The sequence below is a fragment of the Hemicordylus capensis genome, chromosome 1, assembly GCF_027244095.1.
Source record: "Hemicordylus capensis ecotype Gifberg chromosome 1, rHemCap1.1.pri, whole genome shotgun sequence".
NCBI classification, from domain to species: domain Eukaryota; kingdom Metazoa; phylum Chordata; class Lepidosauria; order Squamata; family Cordylidae; genus Hemicordylus; species Hemicordylus capensis.
In genome coordinates this window covers 117,450,535-117,469,911 of record NC_069657.1, presented here as the reverse complement: position 1 = coordinate 117,469,911, position 19,377 = coordinate 117,450,535, and the positions used below count along the sequence as shown (strand labels likewise).

Below are 19,377 nucleotides of genomic sequence, written 5' to 3'. Positions count from 1 at the left end.
TGGGCGGGCAGTGCGGTGGGGGTGGGGGGGAGAAGAAGCACCGGGCTGTGGCAGCGGCTGGCCAGATGGCCAGACAGAGAAAGAAAATGGCAGGCAGGCAGGTAGGAGAGTAAGCAGCAGCCGGTGGGGGGGGGAGGGTGCCAAGTGCCCAGACAGCCCAGCTACCACTCCTACGAGACCGGCCGAGCAGACAGCAGAGAGGGTGGTACAGCCATCTTCTCCAGGCCTGCCTGGTGGCCAAATGACAAGTAGGGCCACCTTGGGGCCGCCTGTGCAGAGAGGCAAGAAGACAGCGCAGCCTCCTTCTCCGGGATGAGCGGAGGGAGGGACAAACCGGTGAGTGGGTGGGTGGGGAGAAATGGGTGACCGGTGAGTGGGGTGGATGGAACTGGCAACTGGGGAGGGGGAACATGCAACTGGTGAGCGGGGTGAAAGGAAGAATGGGTGACTTCCAAGTGGTGGGGAGTGAAGAATGGGTGACTGGGAGGGGAATGGGCAAGTGGGGGGGGGGAGCCAAAGGCTGAGTGTGCAAAGATGCTCTGTGTGGGTTCAGCTAGTCAGCTAATTCATATATTTAATTCTCTAAGGCATACCTGTGTCTATTCCCATGCGTGGCAGCTTTCACAAGAATTTGCAAGCAGCTACCAGACAGATACAGGAATGACGCCACCGGCCGCAGGCAGTGATGGAAAGCACCCCTGCCAGGTGGTGAGGGAAAGCGCTGCCACCAGGACAGCTAGCAGCAAGGGAAAGTGTCGCTGCCGGTCTGGCCAGAGGCGAGGGAAAGCGCCTGCCGGGCTGGCCAGGGAAGGAAAGCACCGGCCAGGCCTGCAGGAGGGGAAGAAACGCACCGGGTGACGTCCAGGCCAGCGGGTGAGGAAGGAAAGGAGAGCAGACTGGGAGGGGGAGAACAGACAGGGGCCGAAAGCAGCGGAGGAGAGCTAGGGAGGACTGATGGTCTGCACCAGGTCCGCTAGTCTTCTATATAATTAATATGCTTAGCCAGTCATGCGTGGGAATGCATGACAAGACTATGCATGGCGGAACTCATTTGGCGGGAGAGCTCTGGCAGTCCAGCGGTGGTTGGGAACAGTAATGGCAGACTGCCGGGACTGAGGGAGAGGATTGAATGCTGTGGTAGGGGCAGAATAGAGAGCAGGGATGGAAAGATTGGGGCCCAATTGGTTGGACATTTTGGCAGCATCGGCGGCAGCAGGGTCCGTGGCTGGGCATGGTAGCCACACGAGGGAGGTCTGAAAGGAGAGAGGCGTGTGGGCTGCTTTGAGGGGGAAAAAATGGGGACACTGTGCTCTGCTGTGCAGGAAGGACTGCAAAAATACAATGGGTACACAGCTGACACTTAAGAAACGATCAATCAAAGAATCTCAAATGGAGCCGAACAAGTAAGTATACTATCGCACAGATGTTCTGTGCAGGTTCAGCTAGTATCTATATATTTAATTATCCTGGGTGAGCCTTGGAATGTGTGTCCCAGCGCCCAGCTGATTGGCTGGGTGGTAGAGGTGCCTGATTGGCTGAGGCACACCCAGGAGAATTGGTCACCGCGGTGGTGCACCCGGCCACGGAGGCCAGGCGGTGGCGTGCCCGGCCGCAGAGGCCAGGCGCCCGTTGGAGGTCGGGTCGGGAGGGTAACGGGCGACAGGACATCCCCGTTCGTCGCCCAGGAGGAGAAGCGGTGGTGGCAGGGCCCTTTTCGCCCACCTGCCACCCAGTAAGGAGGGCCTGTGGCGGTGGTCAGCTCAAAAATGGCTGCCCACCGCCGTAAAATGCTCAGTGTGGGTGGATGGGTGGAGGGGGGCAGGGACGGGGAGGGGCAGGGAGGGAAGGGGAAGGTAGAGCAAGAGATGGTAGGGCAGGAGGGAGGGGGAGGGAGGGCAAGAGAGAGTGGGGCAGGAGGGGGAGGGCAGGAGAGAGTGGGGCAGGAGGGGGAGGGCAAGAGAGAGTGGGGCAGGAGGGAGAGAGCATGAGAGAGTGAGGCAGAAGAGGGCGAGAGAGAGTGAGACAGGAGAAAGAGGGCGAGAGAGAGTGAGGCAGGAGGAAGAAGGCGAGAGAGAGTGAGGCAGGAGGAAGAAGGCGAGAGAGAGTGAGGCAGGAGGGGGCAGGAGGGTGATAGAGAGGGGTGGGAGAGGGTAAGAGCGAGTGGGGCAGGAGGGGGCAAGAGAGAGTGGGGAAGGAGGGAGGGGGCAAGAGAGAGGCAGGAGGGATGGAGGGAGATTGGGGCAGGAGGGAGGGGGAAGGATAGTGGGGCAGGAGGAAGGGGGGAACAGCCAGCCCCAAAGAGTGCACAGATGCTCTGTGCGGGTCAGCTAGAAAAGGCTAAGAACATATGTGGCAAGCCCCGCCCACATAGTGCTTTACCAATTGGAGGTAACAGAACAGAACCACCATGGTGCTTGGGCAGTGGGGATTCCATATGCAGATAGGAAGGAGGGGCCTGTGAAAGAAGAAGTAACGTGCTGATTAGGTAGTGGGGATTCCTTATGCAGATACAGAAGAGGAGCCTGTGATGGTTAAGGTCAGTTGGAATGCAACTGTTACTGGTCGGGAAAAAGATTGTGCCATTGAGTCGGTGTCGACTCCTAGAGATCACATTCCATGTGATTTTCTTGGTAGAAACAGGAGTGGTTTACCAGTGCCTCCTCTAGGGGCGTAGCAAGGTTGGAGTGGGCCCAGAGACAAGATTTTAAAATGCCCCCCCACCCACTGAAACTCAGCTCATGAAGTAAAGAAATCTTAAATGAGGCTGAATAGTGGTAACAAAAAGCATACACACACACACACACACACACACACACACCCCTATGTGCCACAATAGAACACCATCCTAAATTATTTTTTAAAAGGTTTTGTAAATTGTGGATGATGCAAGTCATTTAATGGTACTAGAGAAAGACATTCTGTTCTGGTAGCTCCAGGTATTAACACTCACTTCAGTTTTGGAGGATGAATACAACTGAAGGAAGCCTGGATGGGTGCATGGCTGGGGGAGTCGTCATGTGACTTGCCTCTGGGGGCCTCCCAAGGCAGTGAGCCCCCAGACAACTGTCTCCCCTTGCCCTATTATAGTTACGCCCCACCCTCCTCTAACACAGTATGAGATGATGCCTTCACCACCTTCCTATATCACTGCTGCCCAATATAGGTGACCACACTGGTGGGTATTTGAACTAACAGCCTCTTGCACTCTAGGCAAGCTGCTTCCCCACTGTAGATGTGCTTTATTGTAGAGGAGAGAAGAACCTCTCTCTCGATATATACACATAAAGATAGCCAGCAGGGGTCTGCGAAGATTGGGGTTGTGAGGGAGGAAAGAGCCCCTTCAGGGGAAAGCTGCCACTGTGTGAATTAGATGAGGAAACAAGATGAACAAGATCTGTTAACTCAGGAAGAGAGAGAGAGAGAGAAAGACAAAAAGAAGGGAGTGGAAGAAAGACAAAGGGGAAGAGCCAGCGGAGGAGACAGAAAGAGCAAAAAAGAAGGGAGGGGTGTTAGAGATGGAGTTCCAGTGCATTGACCTTTCGTACCCATTATCCTAAAGATCACTAGGGGCAGAGACAATGAGTAAGGGTCTCCCTATCTGTCCCTACTCTATGACCCCTCATCTGACTCTTCAGCACTTCCTGTGCTGAGTCACAATCCTCCCTTTCCTCTTAGAGAGTAGATGGAAACATCTCTCTCTCTCCTTACCTATTCATTATGTAGGCCTTTAGATTAGGATTAGGTCTTGCCTATCCAAGCACACTTAACCAATACATACTTAGTATTTAGTTCTACATGTGTTTTCTCTAAATAGCTGCAACAACTAAACCATCCTCTGCCCCTACTTTGTAGCTGGAGTGTGTGCTCTCTTCCTAGTGCTCTGCTGTTTACCTACTGGGGGTAAAATTTACAACCCCCAACAAGGGGAAGAGAGAGAAAAGGCAGGGCAAGGGACAGGCCTGGGCCTGTCAGCATCCATGGCATGGCAGCAGGGAAGGGCCAAGTCAACTGCTGCTGGGTTCAGGAGAGGGTGGGGAGGTCTCTGGGGTTAGGGGGCTGTGGCTTGGCCAACTGGCATTGGCAATGCCGCAGCCGTGACCAAGAGGGGTGAGGGGGTGGAGCAATGGGATGAAGGAGCAACCAAGAGGGGTGAGAGTGTGAGGGGGATGGAAGCAACGCGATGGAGGAGCAGGAGCGTGGCTCCGGTGAGGGTGGAGACATCTCTGAGGTGAGGCGGGGAGTGAGGGGAGCAATCAAGCACTGCTGTGCAGATGCTCTGTGCGGGTTAAGCTAGTTATTTCTAAACATAGTCTTTGTAGTGATGGGAAGGCTTTGAGGGAGGACTAGGCCTCACTAGAGCAACTGTTGGGAGGGTGGGCCTTTTGTAAAAAAGAAAAAAGCCCAAGAAATGCAAATCCAAAGGACCAGTCCAGAGGACTGGGCAGGGTTTTCTGGTTCAGCCACCTACAGGAGAAGAGAAAGCTTTGCTTGGCTGGTTCAGCAGTCTATCCCAGGAAGGCCTTGAGGAAGCAGCGGGCTTGCTGGGGATTTAGGAAGGCTGCAGCTTGTGAGTAATAAGTACCAGTACAGTTGTTGCTGATGTGAGCTATTTCTTTGTTTTGCGTTGGCCTTAGTTACACGCCTTTCAAGGCCTAGGACTGCTCAGCCTTTTTGGGGAGGGTTTTGCTACTTTAACCTCCCCAAAAAGGTGGCATCCTACTGGTGAATCTCTTGCAGACAAGGATTCACCCCAGTGAACTCCCCGCTCCTATAGCTCGGGTAGGAGTAGGGTTCTGGCTTTCCAAATCCGGCTGCCTAATTTGCATATTATGTAAATTGGCTTGGAATTTTTTTTTTTTTTTGAGCAGAATAGTGATTGTTTGCTCCATAACTCAGCTTCTACAAGGGCTAGAGCTTAGCTTTTTTTTCTTTTTCTTTTTAAATAAAAGCTGAAATCCGGGCGAATCTGGGTGGGCTAAGCAATCTGGGTAAGATCCTTAAAATCCGGGTGAAACCCGGAATTTGGGGGGGCATGGCAACTTTAGTTAGGAGTCATGACAGTCTTCCTCCTTCCCTGCAAGCTCTGCAACAGCCAAAATTTGTGAGTTTGGGATGCCTGGAAATAAGACTGGTCCAGATCTACATAGATGCAGTGCTGGTTAACCCTAATGAAGGGGTCCGCAGCCTGCAGCTTTTTGAGTGTAGCTCTTTGTTAATATGACTCATAATGAATAGAATGTTGTTATGACTTATCCATAACAATAACACACATATGTACTTTTTTTTCATTTTAAAATGTTCTACTTTATATGTACAATGCAACAGCCAAGACTCCTACAGCTGGAAGCCAGCCAAGCTGCAGAGGATGTTGTAAAGGAAACACCAGACAAGAAAGAGAGAGAGAAGTAGTGATGCAAGGGGTGGAGCAACTAGTGTTCCATTTCTCCCAAGAATGTGGGGTGTGCCTCCACCCTGCTCATCCCCCACCCAGCTTGCCCACCTGCTGCCACTCACAAGGTCACAATGCCATACATGTTGCTGTTTTTGTGTTCCAGCCGCTTTCAATGCGACTTCTGCTTGTGGTTTTCAATATATTCACTGAACATTGAAAAACTCTCTAAAGAACCATGAGCAGAAGTTGCATTGAAAGGAGCTAGAACACAAAACCAGCAACATGTACGGTGTACAGTTATTAAGCTGTTTCAGTGATGAGTAATAAACAGAATAGAAGGGGCATTTGATTCCCCCATGTATTGTTGCTCTCTCTCTTATGCCAGAAACAATTAATAGAATTAGTCTGTGTGTATGTACATTATATGTATGTACGAGTGCAATACAATATCTCAAAATATTTTGGTAAGAGACAGAAACAAAACCAAAGCTCTTTGAAAGGTTACAGACCTCTGCCCTAAAGCAATATCAGCACAATGGACTGGGGCTGTGACAAACATGTGCAACAGTATGTTGTGGGAGACACTGCATCAAAAATATGTTGCAAGATCAAGAATATCTTAAAACGTACCCTTTATAAATTACAAATGTAACAAGATGATAGCACTAGAACTAAAAACAGCCAATTATTTTTATTTATTTATTTATTTATTTTTATTTTTACATTTCTATATCGCCTTTCGTTAAAAGAAAACCCCAAGGCGGTTTACAAAAATTAAAACACACAATAAAAGCAGTAAAAACATCAAGCAATAAAAACATCAAGCTAAAAACATATAAAGCATAAAAACAAGACAATATTTATTTTTACATTTCTATACCGCCTTTCGTTAAAAGAAAACCTTCTTTTAACATTGATACCTTCTTTTAAAACGCTAGCAGATATGAAATAAAGTTAAGGCAAATGTTATTCACTTTGTCCAAATGGCCCAAAATTATCTACTCATAGCTAAGAAAACTACAACAGGAAGGAAAAAGAAGGTAAGACAAGAACCACAGTATGAAAACAACCAAGCCACCCACCCAGAAGATACCAGGAATTTTCATATATTTCCAGTTCCTCTCCTCTTCTCTCTACCTTTTTATAAAGGCCACCCAAACCTTCTTTGCAAGGTTCTACATGTCATGAATTGAGCACCTCAAAAGGGTTTTTATTTCAAAGGATTATGACAAGGCACTTTATTACCACCAAGCAAGTCCTATATATCCACTACACATACATAGTGCCAAAAATAAAAAGTATTTGTTTGAATCCCCCCCACCAAAAAAACTAGCCTAGCAATGGGCAGACAAAGGTAAATCCCAGTGTGCTTAAAAAAAAAAACAACTAATGAAGTTTGGGGCTTTCTCCACAGAAGTTGCTAGGAGCGAGTTATTTGTGAAGGGTATAATTGGCGCAGACATGTGGGATGTTGCTAGGGCAGTTCAGCTTTTATCAGTTTGGGAATTTCCCCAAGAGCTGGGGTCAAGAAAGCAGTACTACAGTACAGTCGTCCCTCACCAACCTCGAGGGTTCTGTTCCTGGAAAACCTTGCGGTTCGTGAATTCATGGTTGACAAGGCATTATAACCAATGGGAAACAGGCATTATATCCAATGGGAAAAATGGGGGTTAGGGGAATCGTGGTCGCAAAAAGACTGGTGAAAACAGTTAAATATAGAAAAAACTGCCCCGGCCCCTGGAAATCACCACCTGATACCTGGAATTCACCCCCTGGCCCCCAAAAATCACACCCTGACCCCCGGAAAATGACCCTCCTGGCTCCTGAAGTCCTCCAACTACCCCCTCCCCCCCACACACTTCCAAAAAATCTTTCCAAACCATGGATACTCAGGTCATGGTTGGCAAGATATGCCACAATTTCCCAGTCACGGATACTCAAATCTGTGACTCGTGGTTGGCGAGGAACAACTGTATATGTGCTGGGCGGCCATTGCTGCCATCTGTTTGGAGTAAAGGTGGGGCTGTGAATGCATGCAGAGCCTCGCAGGTTGGCTGATGTGGCAGACAGTTAGTGTTGGTGTTGCCAGTCTTCCTGCCACTCTTTCTCCGGTGCTTTTGCACGTGTTTGGCCAAGTTGCTTAGGCTGGGGAAGGAGATTGCATGATAAGTGTAAAGTGGCATTTACAATAAATGAGTGGTGTAAACTTTAGGGGGTAGGGTGGATTGGATTTGAGTGCCTGGAGGATGCCAAAGAAGGAGCAGGAGCAGGAGTGCGGATGCTGCCAAAGGAAAAGCAGGTCTCAGCTGGTGACGTGAAACAGAGCTCTGGGTCCCTGAACATGGACACGCCAATATAGGCCATGCTGGCCTCCCTCTGTAAGCATATGAGTAGACACAAGGAATGCTTGAATGCTGAAACAGCGGCAGGGATGGGAATTGTTCCACCTGTTGAAGGGTCTGCTAGGTGCCCTATAGAGACAGCAGAGGAAGTGGCAATAGCTCCTCCAGTGACCACTAGGGTGATGGATGCAGTTGAAGTGGAGCAGGCAAGGTTGGCTCCTGGACCAGACAGGGGACAGGGCAGACTTGTCTGCTGGCTCTTACAATATTTGGATTGCAGGAGGGGTGCTGAGGCATCAACCTCTGAATGTGAGTTGTAGGTCTGGATATTTGGGGCTATGATGAGTGCCAGGGACTAGAGGACCTGGACTCTCACAGACTTGAAATCAGAGTGCCCAGTGCTGATGAGGTCCATAGCCCCACCACCAGTGATGTCAGCAGAGGTCATGGTTGCAGGTTGGGCATTCTTCCAGGAAATAGACATGACATTTCAGGTATTAATGCAAGCAGTAGTTGGCAGCAGCATGGGCTCGAATGCTCCCCTACGGTATGACCTGAATGTCATGGATCTCATATGAGACAGGGCAAGGGACCTTGTCATTGGCATCAGCCAGTGCAGTTGTGGCCTCAATGAGGCAGGAAGGCGCATAGGTGGCTGGAGGTTTGGCATCTGGAAAAAAACAGCAGCAGCAAGCACTGGAGATATGGTAGTGAAGCCATCCACTCTGGTTTTTGGAGGTAAAGAGGCTAGGCCCCTGGCAGTGCCTTGCAGCCTGGGGGATACGGACCTGGGTGCGCTAGAGTTGAAAAATCCCAGAACTGGGAAAATCTGGTCCTCTCAGTGCAACTTTATGTTGAAGTTGCATTGCCTTACTACTACTATTTATATACTGTGTTTCAACAAAGTTCTTAAAGTGGTTTACATAGAAAATAATAAATAAGCTAGTTTGGTTGCCCGTAGATAAATACAGTAGCTAATGCTTTCTAAAATAGCCCTTAGTAATTTCTTGTTCCCCATAGGTGGGTGTAAGTTAAATGACTAGCCCTGCCCCCGCCACTATTTATCTCCCTCTCTTATGGCATATAATATTTATTATATATTTCTCTTTTCTAACTTATTATATGTCATAAATACCACTTCAGCTATTGCCAAGTCATACAAGGTGTCATCTTTCCCATCTGGAATCCCAGATTGTTATCAACAGCTTTTAAAAAAATTTAGTGTATGAGAAAGCACAAGTCCACTTTTCTTTTAACAAAAGTAAGAAACACTTATAGATTAGCTACGAATTCAAGGCTGGTTCTATCTTCACTATGGATATGAAATAGTTAACACTAGGGATGTTCATGGAACACATTTTCTGTTCTTTTTCGAGCTTGAAAAATTGCAAAACGGCCAAAATGTTCCATCGAAACAACAGTCAAACTGGCTGTTTCAACGGAACAAACCCAAAACGTTTTGAGAGTTTCGGCCATAGGGAACAATGGGCAACTCGAAATACTATATCGTTACCCATGGGAGTAGGGCCTAGGGACACCAAAGTGAGTTGGGTGGTTGGGTGGGTGTTACCTACCACACAACCCACAAAATAAATGGGCAAGCGGGCGATTTTTAACCTGTCCCCCAAACGCCCAAATCGCCCACTTGCCAATTTCTTTTGTAGGTCCTAGGGACACCAAAGTGTGTTGGGTGCATTCTATGAAGCTCTCAAAATATTCAGAGTCGAGCTTTCTTGCTTCATAGGCATCTTTCAGCAACTTGATGGATTTGGTTGAGGTTAAACTGTTAATATCAATCATTTTCCTTTTTTGCCTAGATAGTTGCCAACTGATTTTTCCATTGAACAAAATGTTGGCTAGGCCAAATTACATGGTTACTTCATATTTTCATTGTTGTCTTCTGTTCTTTCCCAGGAAAGCAATCAAAGCAAAAGTTTGGCCTCTGAAGGCAGCATAGGTTGCTTCCAGACCTCAAAATGTGCAAGTGATCAACACTCTGCATCAGAGCAACAGCAGCTCCACAGCCCTGAAACTGAAGAACCTCTTTAGTAAAATTTCCTTAAAGAACAGAAAATTTTTCCTATCATTATTCCAAGAGGAGACCATATCAATACTGCAGGATGGCCAGCAGTATCACCCCAGTAAGCAGATTACCTCTCCTGTGGCTTCCAGGATGTGGGGCTTCACCCAAAGCATGATAACCAAGAAGTTGTCTAGAAATCAACTACAGGAGGATCTTCCAGATCGGTTATTATATTAGCAGAAAACAAAATGGTATTTCTTCCCATTAATCTTTTGCAAACTACTAGAGAGAGGAAGGAAAACCTGGGAATGAGTTAAGAAGAAGATTGCCATGGTATGATCTGTACCATCAGTTTTGACATAGGAACATAGGAAGCTGCTTTATCCTGAGTCAGACCCTTGGCCCATCTAGTTAAGTATTATCTACGCTGACTGGCAGTGGCTTTCCAAGGTTTTAGGCAGGAGTTTTCCCCACTGCTACCTGGAGATGCCAGGGACTGAACCTGGGACCTTCTGCATCAAAACAGATGCTTTTTGCAGAAGAGGGCAACCAAGAAGATCAGGGGCCTACAGCACCTTTCTTATGAGGCAAGGCTACAACACCTGGGGCTTTTTCGTTTAGAAAAAAGATGACTGTGGGGAGGCATGATAGGGGTCTATAAAATCATGCATGTTGTGGAGAAAGTGGACAGAGAGAAATTCTCCCCCCTCTCACATAACACTAGAACCAGGGGTCATCCCATGAAATTGATTGCCAGGAAATCTAGGACCAACAAACGGAAGTACTTTTTCACACAACGCGTGATCCACTTGTGGAACTCCCTGCCACGAGATGTGATGACAGCCAACAACCTGGATGGCTTTAAGAGGGGTTTGGATAACTTCATGGAGGAGAGGTCTATCGACGGTTACTAGTCGGAGGGCTATAGGCCACCTCCAGCCTCAAAGGAAGGATGCCTCTGAGTACCAGTTGCAGGGGAGTAACAGCAGGAGAGAGGGCATGCCCTCAACTCCTGCCTGTGGCTTCCAGTGGCATCTGGTGGGCCACTGTGAAACAGGATGCCTGACTAGATGCACCTTGGGCCTGATCCAGCAGGGCTGTTCTTATGTTTACCACCAAGCTATGGCCCTATCCCTATTGTCCCAGTTAAGACTGGTGGTTTTTAAAAAGAATCAAAAACAAAGATTTCGAAATGTTCTGCTCTCTAGTAAGAGTCTTTTTAAAGAACCTACATAATTAAGAAGACATATTATTGTAAGCTGCTTTGGGCCTTTGTGAGAAAGGCAGAGTATAAGTTTTAAAAGTAAGTATTTATATAAAGGTTTCATATTTCCTCGGAGGGACCATTCAAGGTAGGCCTGGGAAAGATCTGCCTAAAACTAAATTAGCTGCTGCCAATCAATGGCCGACATCCAGACAAACAAAGTGCTGGTGCTATGGGGGGAAGGGCTATTTTGAGCAATCTTCTCTTCCCTTAAAAGTGGATAGTGACTCCAAAAAATATGTCAAATAGGCAGGTGCGTCTCGTGAACTCTCCTCCGGGGTGGCGTGGGCGGCTTCTTTAAGGTAAACAGAGCCAGTGCTCCGTGCTGCCCAGCAGCCTCCGCGGCGGGGAATTGCCTCCGCCACTCACCTGGTTCCCGTGGAGGTGAGCCGCTGCCAGGTGAGTGGCGGAGGCGATTCCCCGCCACGGGGGCTGCTGGGCGGCATGGAGCACCAGCTCCGTTTACCTTAAAGAAGCCCCCACCCCGCCCCCCGGAGGAGAGTTCACGAGCCGCGCCTGCCAAGAGGACTGTGTGTGATTCTCAGGGACATATTTTTGTGAGCCACAGTCAGCTTCAGAGAGAAGGAGAGATAGACAAAATCTGCCTCTCCCCCATAGCACCAGCGCCGCTTTAGCAGTGTCAGCACTTGGTTAATCTGGACATTGCCAGCATAGATAATACTGATCTAGATGGACTGATGGTCTGGCTTTCTATGTTTCTTTGAATTGTGAAGAGATTTTACTAGAAATGAAGACCTCCCACATTTTATCAAAACAGACAGAAATAGATGGGGGTCTAACCCAATTCTATTTTGCTGCAATCAGGATTCAGCAGCTGTTAACAGTTTGGGGATACAGCCCTGGTAAGAAATAATCAGATGCTGGTTGCAATAGCAACAGAGGCAATTAAAAGTCTGTTAAGGAACTCTGACTACCCTAAAGAATCTGTGACATAGCTGTACACAGCTCTGTTGTGACAATAATTGTACAGAAGGCATTCTTATAAGAATAGACTGCCCTCTCAATGTGTCTGCCCTCTGCACAGAAGGAAAAGGGGACAGCAGCAGCTGAAGGGCTAGCGGCAAGAAAAAACAGCAGAAAATCAGGGAATACAAACCAAGAGAAGGGGATATGGAGACTGTGTGTGTGTGTGTGTGTGTGTGTGTGTGTGTGTGTGTGTGTGTGTGTGTGAACAATGGGCATTTTTGTTCAGTTTAGAATCTCATATGTTCAGCTGTGGTCTATATTACTCATGCAGTGGCATGGAAGGAGGAGTCAAAATCCTGAGGTGAAAGAGATAATAGTCATTGCAGGTGGAAGATGCCATTCTGGAATGTTTCCCTGTTTGGGGATTATTATTTTGGGGGTGTGTGTGTTTGTGTTGGTATTTTAAGTCTGTGCAGGAAGAAAACTACCACAAGAGAGAGGTTTTTAGAAAAGACCTCTCCCTGCTGTTCTATTTTCTTATTTGCAAGGAGTTTTAAAATGAAACTAAACAAAAGCCCTGAGGTAGCATTCACCACATACAGTACAAAGTAGTCCATTTGATTCCATCAGCCCAGAACTTTTCACCTCATTCTGCAGCAAGTGTAGATCCAACAATAGTCATGCCCAGACCACGCAGAGGCCCATTGCACAGGCGTGGCAGCCTCCAAAATGGCTGCCATGCTGGTGGGGGAAAGGCCTGAATGGGCCGAAGAATGGCCAAATGGTGCTGTTTTTGAAGGAGGGAAGGCTGGTGGGGGGGACCTCTGTGGACACCCCTACCAATGCCTCAAAGAACCCCACCCCGGGGTAAGTTTAAATAAAATAAATAACTAAATAACTAAATAAATAAAATCCATTAGCAGACCCCCTGAACAGGCGGGGGTGGGGGCCCGGTTCGGTCCAGGGCGGGGGGAGGCGTTCAGCTTGACTCCGAGCCTTTGGACTGAACTGGTTCAACTCTGAATTGGTTTGGCTCCGAACCTGTTTGCACATCCCCAGGGCCAAGTGGGGTGTTGGAGAACAGCTGGGAATCTCTCCAGAATAGAATTTGGCACCTTCCACCTCAGCTGATTAAATACCAACTTAGGGAGTTGATAGATCAGGAAGGAAGTTGAGCTAGATGGTTATGAAAGATTCACTGTTTTTCTAAGTCACCAGTTTCAAGTGATAATTACATAACAAACTAGAGAGGCTCCTCAAATATGGCAGGAAGAGAAAGGCAGGAGTTCCCAGTCCTTTCTCCAATCCTACTCACCTCCCCCCACCACCAATAAGCAAAGAAGCTAGCCTGTTTCCACTCTTTGCTCCACTGTCATGGCTCAGACCTCTGAGTCAGAAGAGTCAGAGGAGGAACGGGACGGGAGGACCCGGTTGGGAGTACAGGCTCAGAAGCACAGCAGCAGGATTTGGCTGGGAGAACAGACTCTGGAGCTGAGTTGGAACAGCTGGCAGACATGAGGGCTGAGGAGACTGATCAGTAGGAAGCTGGAATTTCACCTGTGTTAAGAAGACATCTCAAGGGAAAGGCTCAGTGGGAGACACGCAGGCGCAAGATCTCACAGGAGAGGATATAGAAGTGCTGAGTCAGGAAAGCCTGATTGGCTGCCACTTATCTTGAGCCCTATATTAAGCAGACTGTTCTTGGCACAGATTACTGTCAGCAACTTTGCCTTTTAGCAGACAGTGTCCTCGTATTTGTACTTTCTCAATGTTCCCTGTTTCAGCCTGTCCTTGTTCTGTTCTTCCTTGCTCTTTTATTTCAGTTATTACTCAGTTACTGTAGACGGGGTTACCTAGTTTAGTTTCAAGGGACTTTCTTCTGTTTATAATACTTTATCTTGAGAGTCGTTCTTCGCTTTAGTTCATGCAGCTAAGCTGCTTCTCTTAGCTACAGAACTTTATTTTGACTCACATAAGTAGAGCTGAAGGGATCATAAATCCTGTTGGGTCAGCCGTGCCAACAGATTTACGACACCCACCCACTATAACAGCAACAGCCTCCATAACATATATGATGGTGAGGATTTCCCCCCATCCTCTGTGCACCTGCCTATCACTGAAGCCTTGCCCTGGATCCTGATATCCCAGACAGATTCTACTCCTCACTGCTGAACCTGGCTCATGGATTTTTGTGAGAAAGCTTTGAGAACACAATCCCCCCTGCACTGTAACACTGGTTCTGTTTTCAGAAGGGGAAATAGAAACACTTCTTCTCCCTAGCCTTCCTGTTAGAAGCGCACAGACCACTAAATTTTATGGGTGGTGAGCCAATTTCTCCCCAAATACAGCATCTCCAAGGGAAGTACTATATTAATCCCATTGGTGCAATGGCTAAATCAATTCCCTGGCCTTAATGAGCCCTAAGACTCCAGAAAACATTAGACACTTCCTTCATCCTAAAGTTATCAAAGATGACATGATGATTCAGGCCCTTAGATCTACCAGCTTTCCTACAGTAAAAGCCAAGCTGTTATCCCAGTAGAAGATAACACTATTGTCACACTTGGTGATGCTTACAGAAAGTTTAAAATCTTTGACTGAAATGACCATTCAAATGTATTTAAATCAAATCAAAATGACCCATTTAAATACTGTTTATAGAATTTAGATTTATTAAACAAAATGTAAACAACTCCAAACCCTATTCTTAAGCCGGGTGGTGGTGGTGGGTGCAGAATGCAGTCACGGCCAAGTGGAGCAAACTATTCCATAACTCTTATTCTATTTCATAATTGCCAATGGAGGAAAAAATACAGAAGCCTTTTCTCCATATGCTTCTCTTTCCCAAATTGGTTATATCTATCTATCTATCTATCTATCTATCTATCTATCTATCTATCTATCTATCTAGGATGGAGGAAAGCAAAACTATTGCTCAGACTGTCAGGAACAGTTATTCAGCTACACACAAACAAATTAAACAGAAGGTATTGCTGAATTAACCCAATTCCTAACATTAGTAATGTATGAAAGAGTGGGTAAAGGGATTAACAACTGAAGGCCGCAGGACCAAGTCTGGCTTTCCGGCTGCCAATCCAGCAGCAAGAGGGAATATGTTGAGCAAATGGTGACTGTGGCAATGAGATTGGCTGGTTGTTTACTTTGTAAGTGAATGGGGGTCTAAGCTATTCTCTTCTTCTCAAAGTGGTTCTTTTGCAAAACCCACTTCTGACCAGTGGGTTTAAGAGCAACTCCTTCCATAAGAGATCATGAGTGTCAACACATTCCTCTCCTCACATAAGATTTGAGCACCAAAGGCTAGTGCTAGGGCATTAACCACTAAAAATAGAAAAGTGGCCAGTTTGTTATGGGAGTGCTATGTAAAAGCCGTACAACCTTTTGTTTTTCAGCATAAAGCTATGTTATCAATATATCACAAGAACCTACCACGGACTGTATGCACTATAATTGGACTTGGTCATCTGTATTTTAGGAAGGGAACAGAATACATAGGGAGATCATACTAGCACATCATTTGCTTCTATGAAGTAGCATTTTTATACTGCATTTTAGCCTTGTTCCATTAACCAGCCAATTATTTTAAAATGTTGCCAAATAAGAATTTCAAATAAGATCCTGAAAATTAATTTAATAACTCTTTAAACTGAAACATTTTTCTTTTGGGACATGTGTGTCTAGTCCTAGCAATACTGTAACATCTTTATTCAAGAAGGGCTTTAATTTTCACAAGTCATTTTATTAACACAATCATACAATAGAAATAGGTTGACTTTACCTTTTATTGTTTCTCCCATGTTCTGTTTTATAGGTATGCCTTCTCTTGTTTAACAGATTTTCTTTGGATCTTGGTCTCTGGCCCAAGAGCTGGTAAGGAAATGTCCGACAACATCTCTTTTCAGTCGAAGTATGTTCTAAATTCAGTGCTTCTGTGATTAACACACAATATTTGAAGATCAGAAACTTGGAAGCAACATTATGTCTTATGTAATTTGCAAATGCTTTTGCTATAAAGATTAAATATGTCACTAACAAAAAATTCCATTACAGCTTATTTAAAATGTAAAAGTTAAATCCAATCTGATATAACCTGGCATTTTGGAAAAACCAACAACTATTCTCTATTTGGAGAATAGATTGTTTTAAGCAATAACTAGTAGGGGTGTGCAATTCGGGTTTTCGGGTGATTCGGCTCGGACCTGAACCGAATCACCCCTGTTCTGTTTTGTGCCTGAATCTGGGTCACCCAAATCACACTTGATTCGGTTCGGATTCGGATTTAATCTGAATCCGAATCTGAATTGATTCAGGGGGGTAAAAAGGGGCCCAGGGGCAAAATTTTGGGGTGGGGTGGTAGTGCCCAATGGGTAGAGTCTACCACCCCAATTTCAGGGGGATTGGGAAAAATCCTGATTTTTGGTGAATTTTTAAAGTTTTAGTGACTTTGGGGCAGTTCGGGGGCATAGCATGGGATCTGGGCAAAAGGAGTGGGGTGTGGTGGTAGTGCCCAATGGGTGCAGGCTACCACCCCAATTTCAGGGGGATTGGGCAAAGGGCTGATTTTTGGTAAATTTCTGAAATTTTCATGTCTTTGGGGCAGATTGGGGCATATTGGGGCAGAAAGTGGGGCCTGGGGCAGAATAGTGGGGTGGGGTGGTAGTGCCTAATGGGTGGAGGCTACCACCCCAATTTCAGGGGTATTGGGCAGAGGGCTGATTTTTTGAGAATTTTTGAAGTTTTAGTGACTTTGGGGCAGTTTGGGGGCAGAAAGTGGATCTGCCCCAAAGGAGTGGGGTGGGCTGGCAGATAGTGTCTAATGGGTGGAGGCTACCACCCATCCCCAATTTAAGAGTGATTGGGCAGGGGGTGAATTTTGGTGAATTTATTTTTATGAGGTTTCTCTTCATAAGGTGAAGTGTGCTAAATGAAAAAACTTCTGAGGTGTGAATTCTCATTCTATCATAGCAAATGAGATTTTTTTCAATTAAACAACTCTCATGACCCCACTTTCACTTTTTCACACTTTCCTTTACTATGAATAATATGAGGAAGTAATCAATTTAGCACACTTCACCTTATGAAGACAAACCTCATAAAAATAAATTCACCAAAATTCACCCCCTGCCCAATCACTCTTAAATTGGGGATGGGTGGTAGCCTCCACCCATTAGACACTATCTACCACCCCACCCCACTCTTTTGGGGCAGATCCACTTTCTGCCCCCAAACTACCCCAAAGTCACTAAAACTTCAAAAATTCTCAAAAAATCACCCCTTTGTCCAAACCCCCTGAAATTGGGGTGGTAGCCTCCACCCATTAGGCACTACCACCCCACCCCACTATTCTGCCCCAGGCCCCACTTTCTGCTCCAATCTGCCCCAAAGACATGAAAATTTCAGAAATTTACCAAAAATCAGCCCTTTGCCCAATCCCCCTGAAATTGGGGTGGTAGCCTGCACCCATTAGGCAATACCACCCCACCCCACTCCTTTTGCCCAGATCCCATGCTATGCCCCCGAACTGCCCCAAAGTAACTAAAACTTAAAAAAATCGCCCAAAATCAACCATGAACCGAATCACCCGAATTTTTCAGGTCCGAAATTCGGGTGATTCGGCTCGTGCCTGAAAAATATCGGGGGACATCGGGGGTGATTCGGTTCGGCCCCGAATCACCCGAAATTGTTCGTTTCGGGCACAGATCGTTCTGTGCCCGAAATTTTTTGCACATCCCTAATAACTAATTTTAAGAAGGAGGCTTTAAAAATGAGGTTGTATTGTTGGTCATTTGAAATATTTTAAAGAGATTTTACTTTTCTTTTTTCCTCTGAAGACACTATAGGGTTAGGCTATGGAAAAAACCAGTTTTCTTTGAAAGATATATTTCAATATGATTAAGATACTTTTATGTATGTGACTACCCCTTGTTGCTAACAGTTAACAATACCATCCAACTGCCAATGAGGCAGGTCTCACAATCACAATAAGAAAAGCTTAGCCTGCTCTCCCCGCAGACAAGCAGGGAAGCAGCCCTGGGTGGCCGAATCGGCTACCCACATGACTGCCGGCTCCGTTACAGAGCCGGCGGGGGCTGGGTGGATCGGGGGCAGCTTAGCCCCCAGAAGCTCCAGCATGCCCTGCGTGAGCATGCAGGGCATACTGGAGAGACCCCCAATCCAGGAGGCTACTTTTAAGCCTCCTGGTCAGGGGTCTACTCATGAGTTTCCACGGCATGGACCCGTACTGCAGCAACACACGATAGAAAAGCCCTTAGCAGAGTGCTCGCTCCGCTAACCTGGGCTTAGGGGAGGGTAGTTTTAGCGTGTGACCTGCGGTGGTGACACCAGGCTTGGCTGCGAGCCCGGTGGTTATCACAGTCATTAAAAATCGGGCTAGAATCCCTTAGCCCGATTTTGTATGACCATGAGAATAGCCTCAATATTTAAAAAATATTATTATAACAATACATATAAGCTAGAACGAGAATCTGAACTGCTGGTTAAGCTCAGCAGTTGGTTAGAAATTTACAGAATGTTTATGTATCTTATGTCTGGCTCCAACACTGATGTTTCAAAGAAGAGCAAGAGGACATCCCCACTTCCAGACCTTGATGGAGATACCACATACAGGAGCAATATGGTGATGAACCACAAGATTGACTACATAATCAGAACACCAAAACAGACAGCAACACTGACAGATTTGTTCCATAACATGAAAAACTACATTGGCCCAAGTTTGCAAGAAAGGAAGATTAGGTTACTTGACCTAGAAGTGGTGGAATGAGGACAAAGAATATTGGAGCAAAAAGTGAGGCAGTGAACCTGAACATTTTGTTGAATGGTACAGACTCAGTCCAGATATTACTAAAAGTAAAGTGCTGAACAAAAAGGTAAATGAGTCAAAGTAGCTTGGATTTTCAAAGCAGCCTGGAAGAACCAATAGCTGAGACAGATATCAGAAGAGATCATTCATATTTATTTAATTAATTCAATTTATATACTGCCCTTCCTAACGTGACTCAGGGTGGTTTACACTAAAATCAAAAACATGTAATAAAACAATTAAAATAAAATAATAACAGATTAAAATTAAAACTAGGTATCATTTAAAAAGTCAGGCTAAGAAGATGGGTCTAAGGCTATCCTGAAGGCCTCCAAGGAAGATAATCTTATATCCATGGGGAGTGCATTCCACAACCCAGGGGAGACAACTGAGAAGGCCAAATCCCAGGCTGCCACAAAATGAACCAGTAGCACCTGAAGACAGACCCCTCCTGATGATCTTAATGAATGGTGAGGATCTGGTAGAGAAAGGCGCTCTCTCAGGTAACCAAGACCTAAGCCATTCAGGGCTTTAAAAAGGTAATGACCAGCACTTTGTACTTTGCCTGAAAATAAATCAGCAGCCAGT

General features: G+C 46.3%; 1 protein-coding gene and 1 long non-coding RNA gene across 2 annotated transcripts in view; one reads left to right on the top strand and one right to left on the bottom strand.

The window, feature by feature from the left end:
- IRAG1 (inositol 1,4,5-triphosphate receptor associated 1) overlaps positions 1–19,377 on the bottom strand; it is a 170,976-nt gene that overhangs the window by 78,169 nt on the left and 73,430 nt on the right. Inside the window, exon 13 of the mRNA XM_053252238.1 lies at positions 15,745–15,895. Coding sequence (XP_053108213.1) covers positions 15,745–15,895 — 151 coding nt within the window. The remainder of the gene's footprint in view (positions 1–15,744; positions 15,896–19,377) is intronic.
- Positions 9,654–18,833, top strand: LOC128326152 (uncharacterized). The gene is made up of 3 exons (XR_008307870.1): positions 9,654–9,875; positions 15,778–15,836; positions 18,541–18,833. It is a non-coding gene; the product is annotated as an uncharacterized LOC128326152 (long non-coding RNA).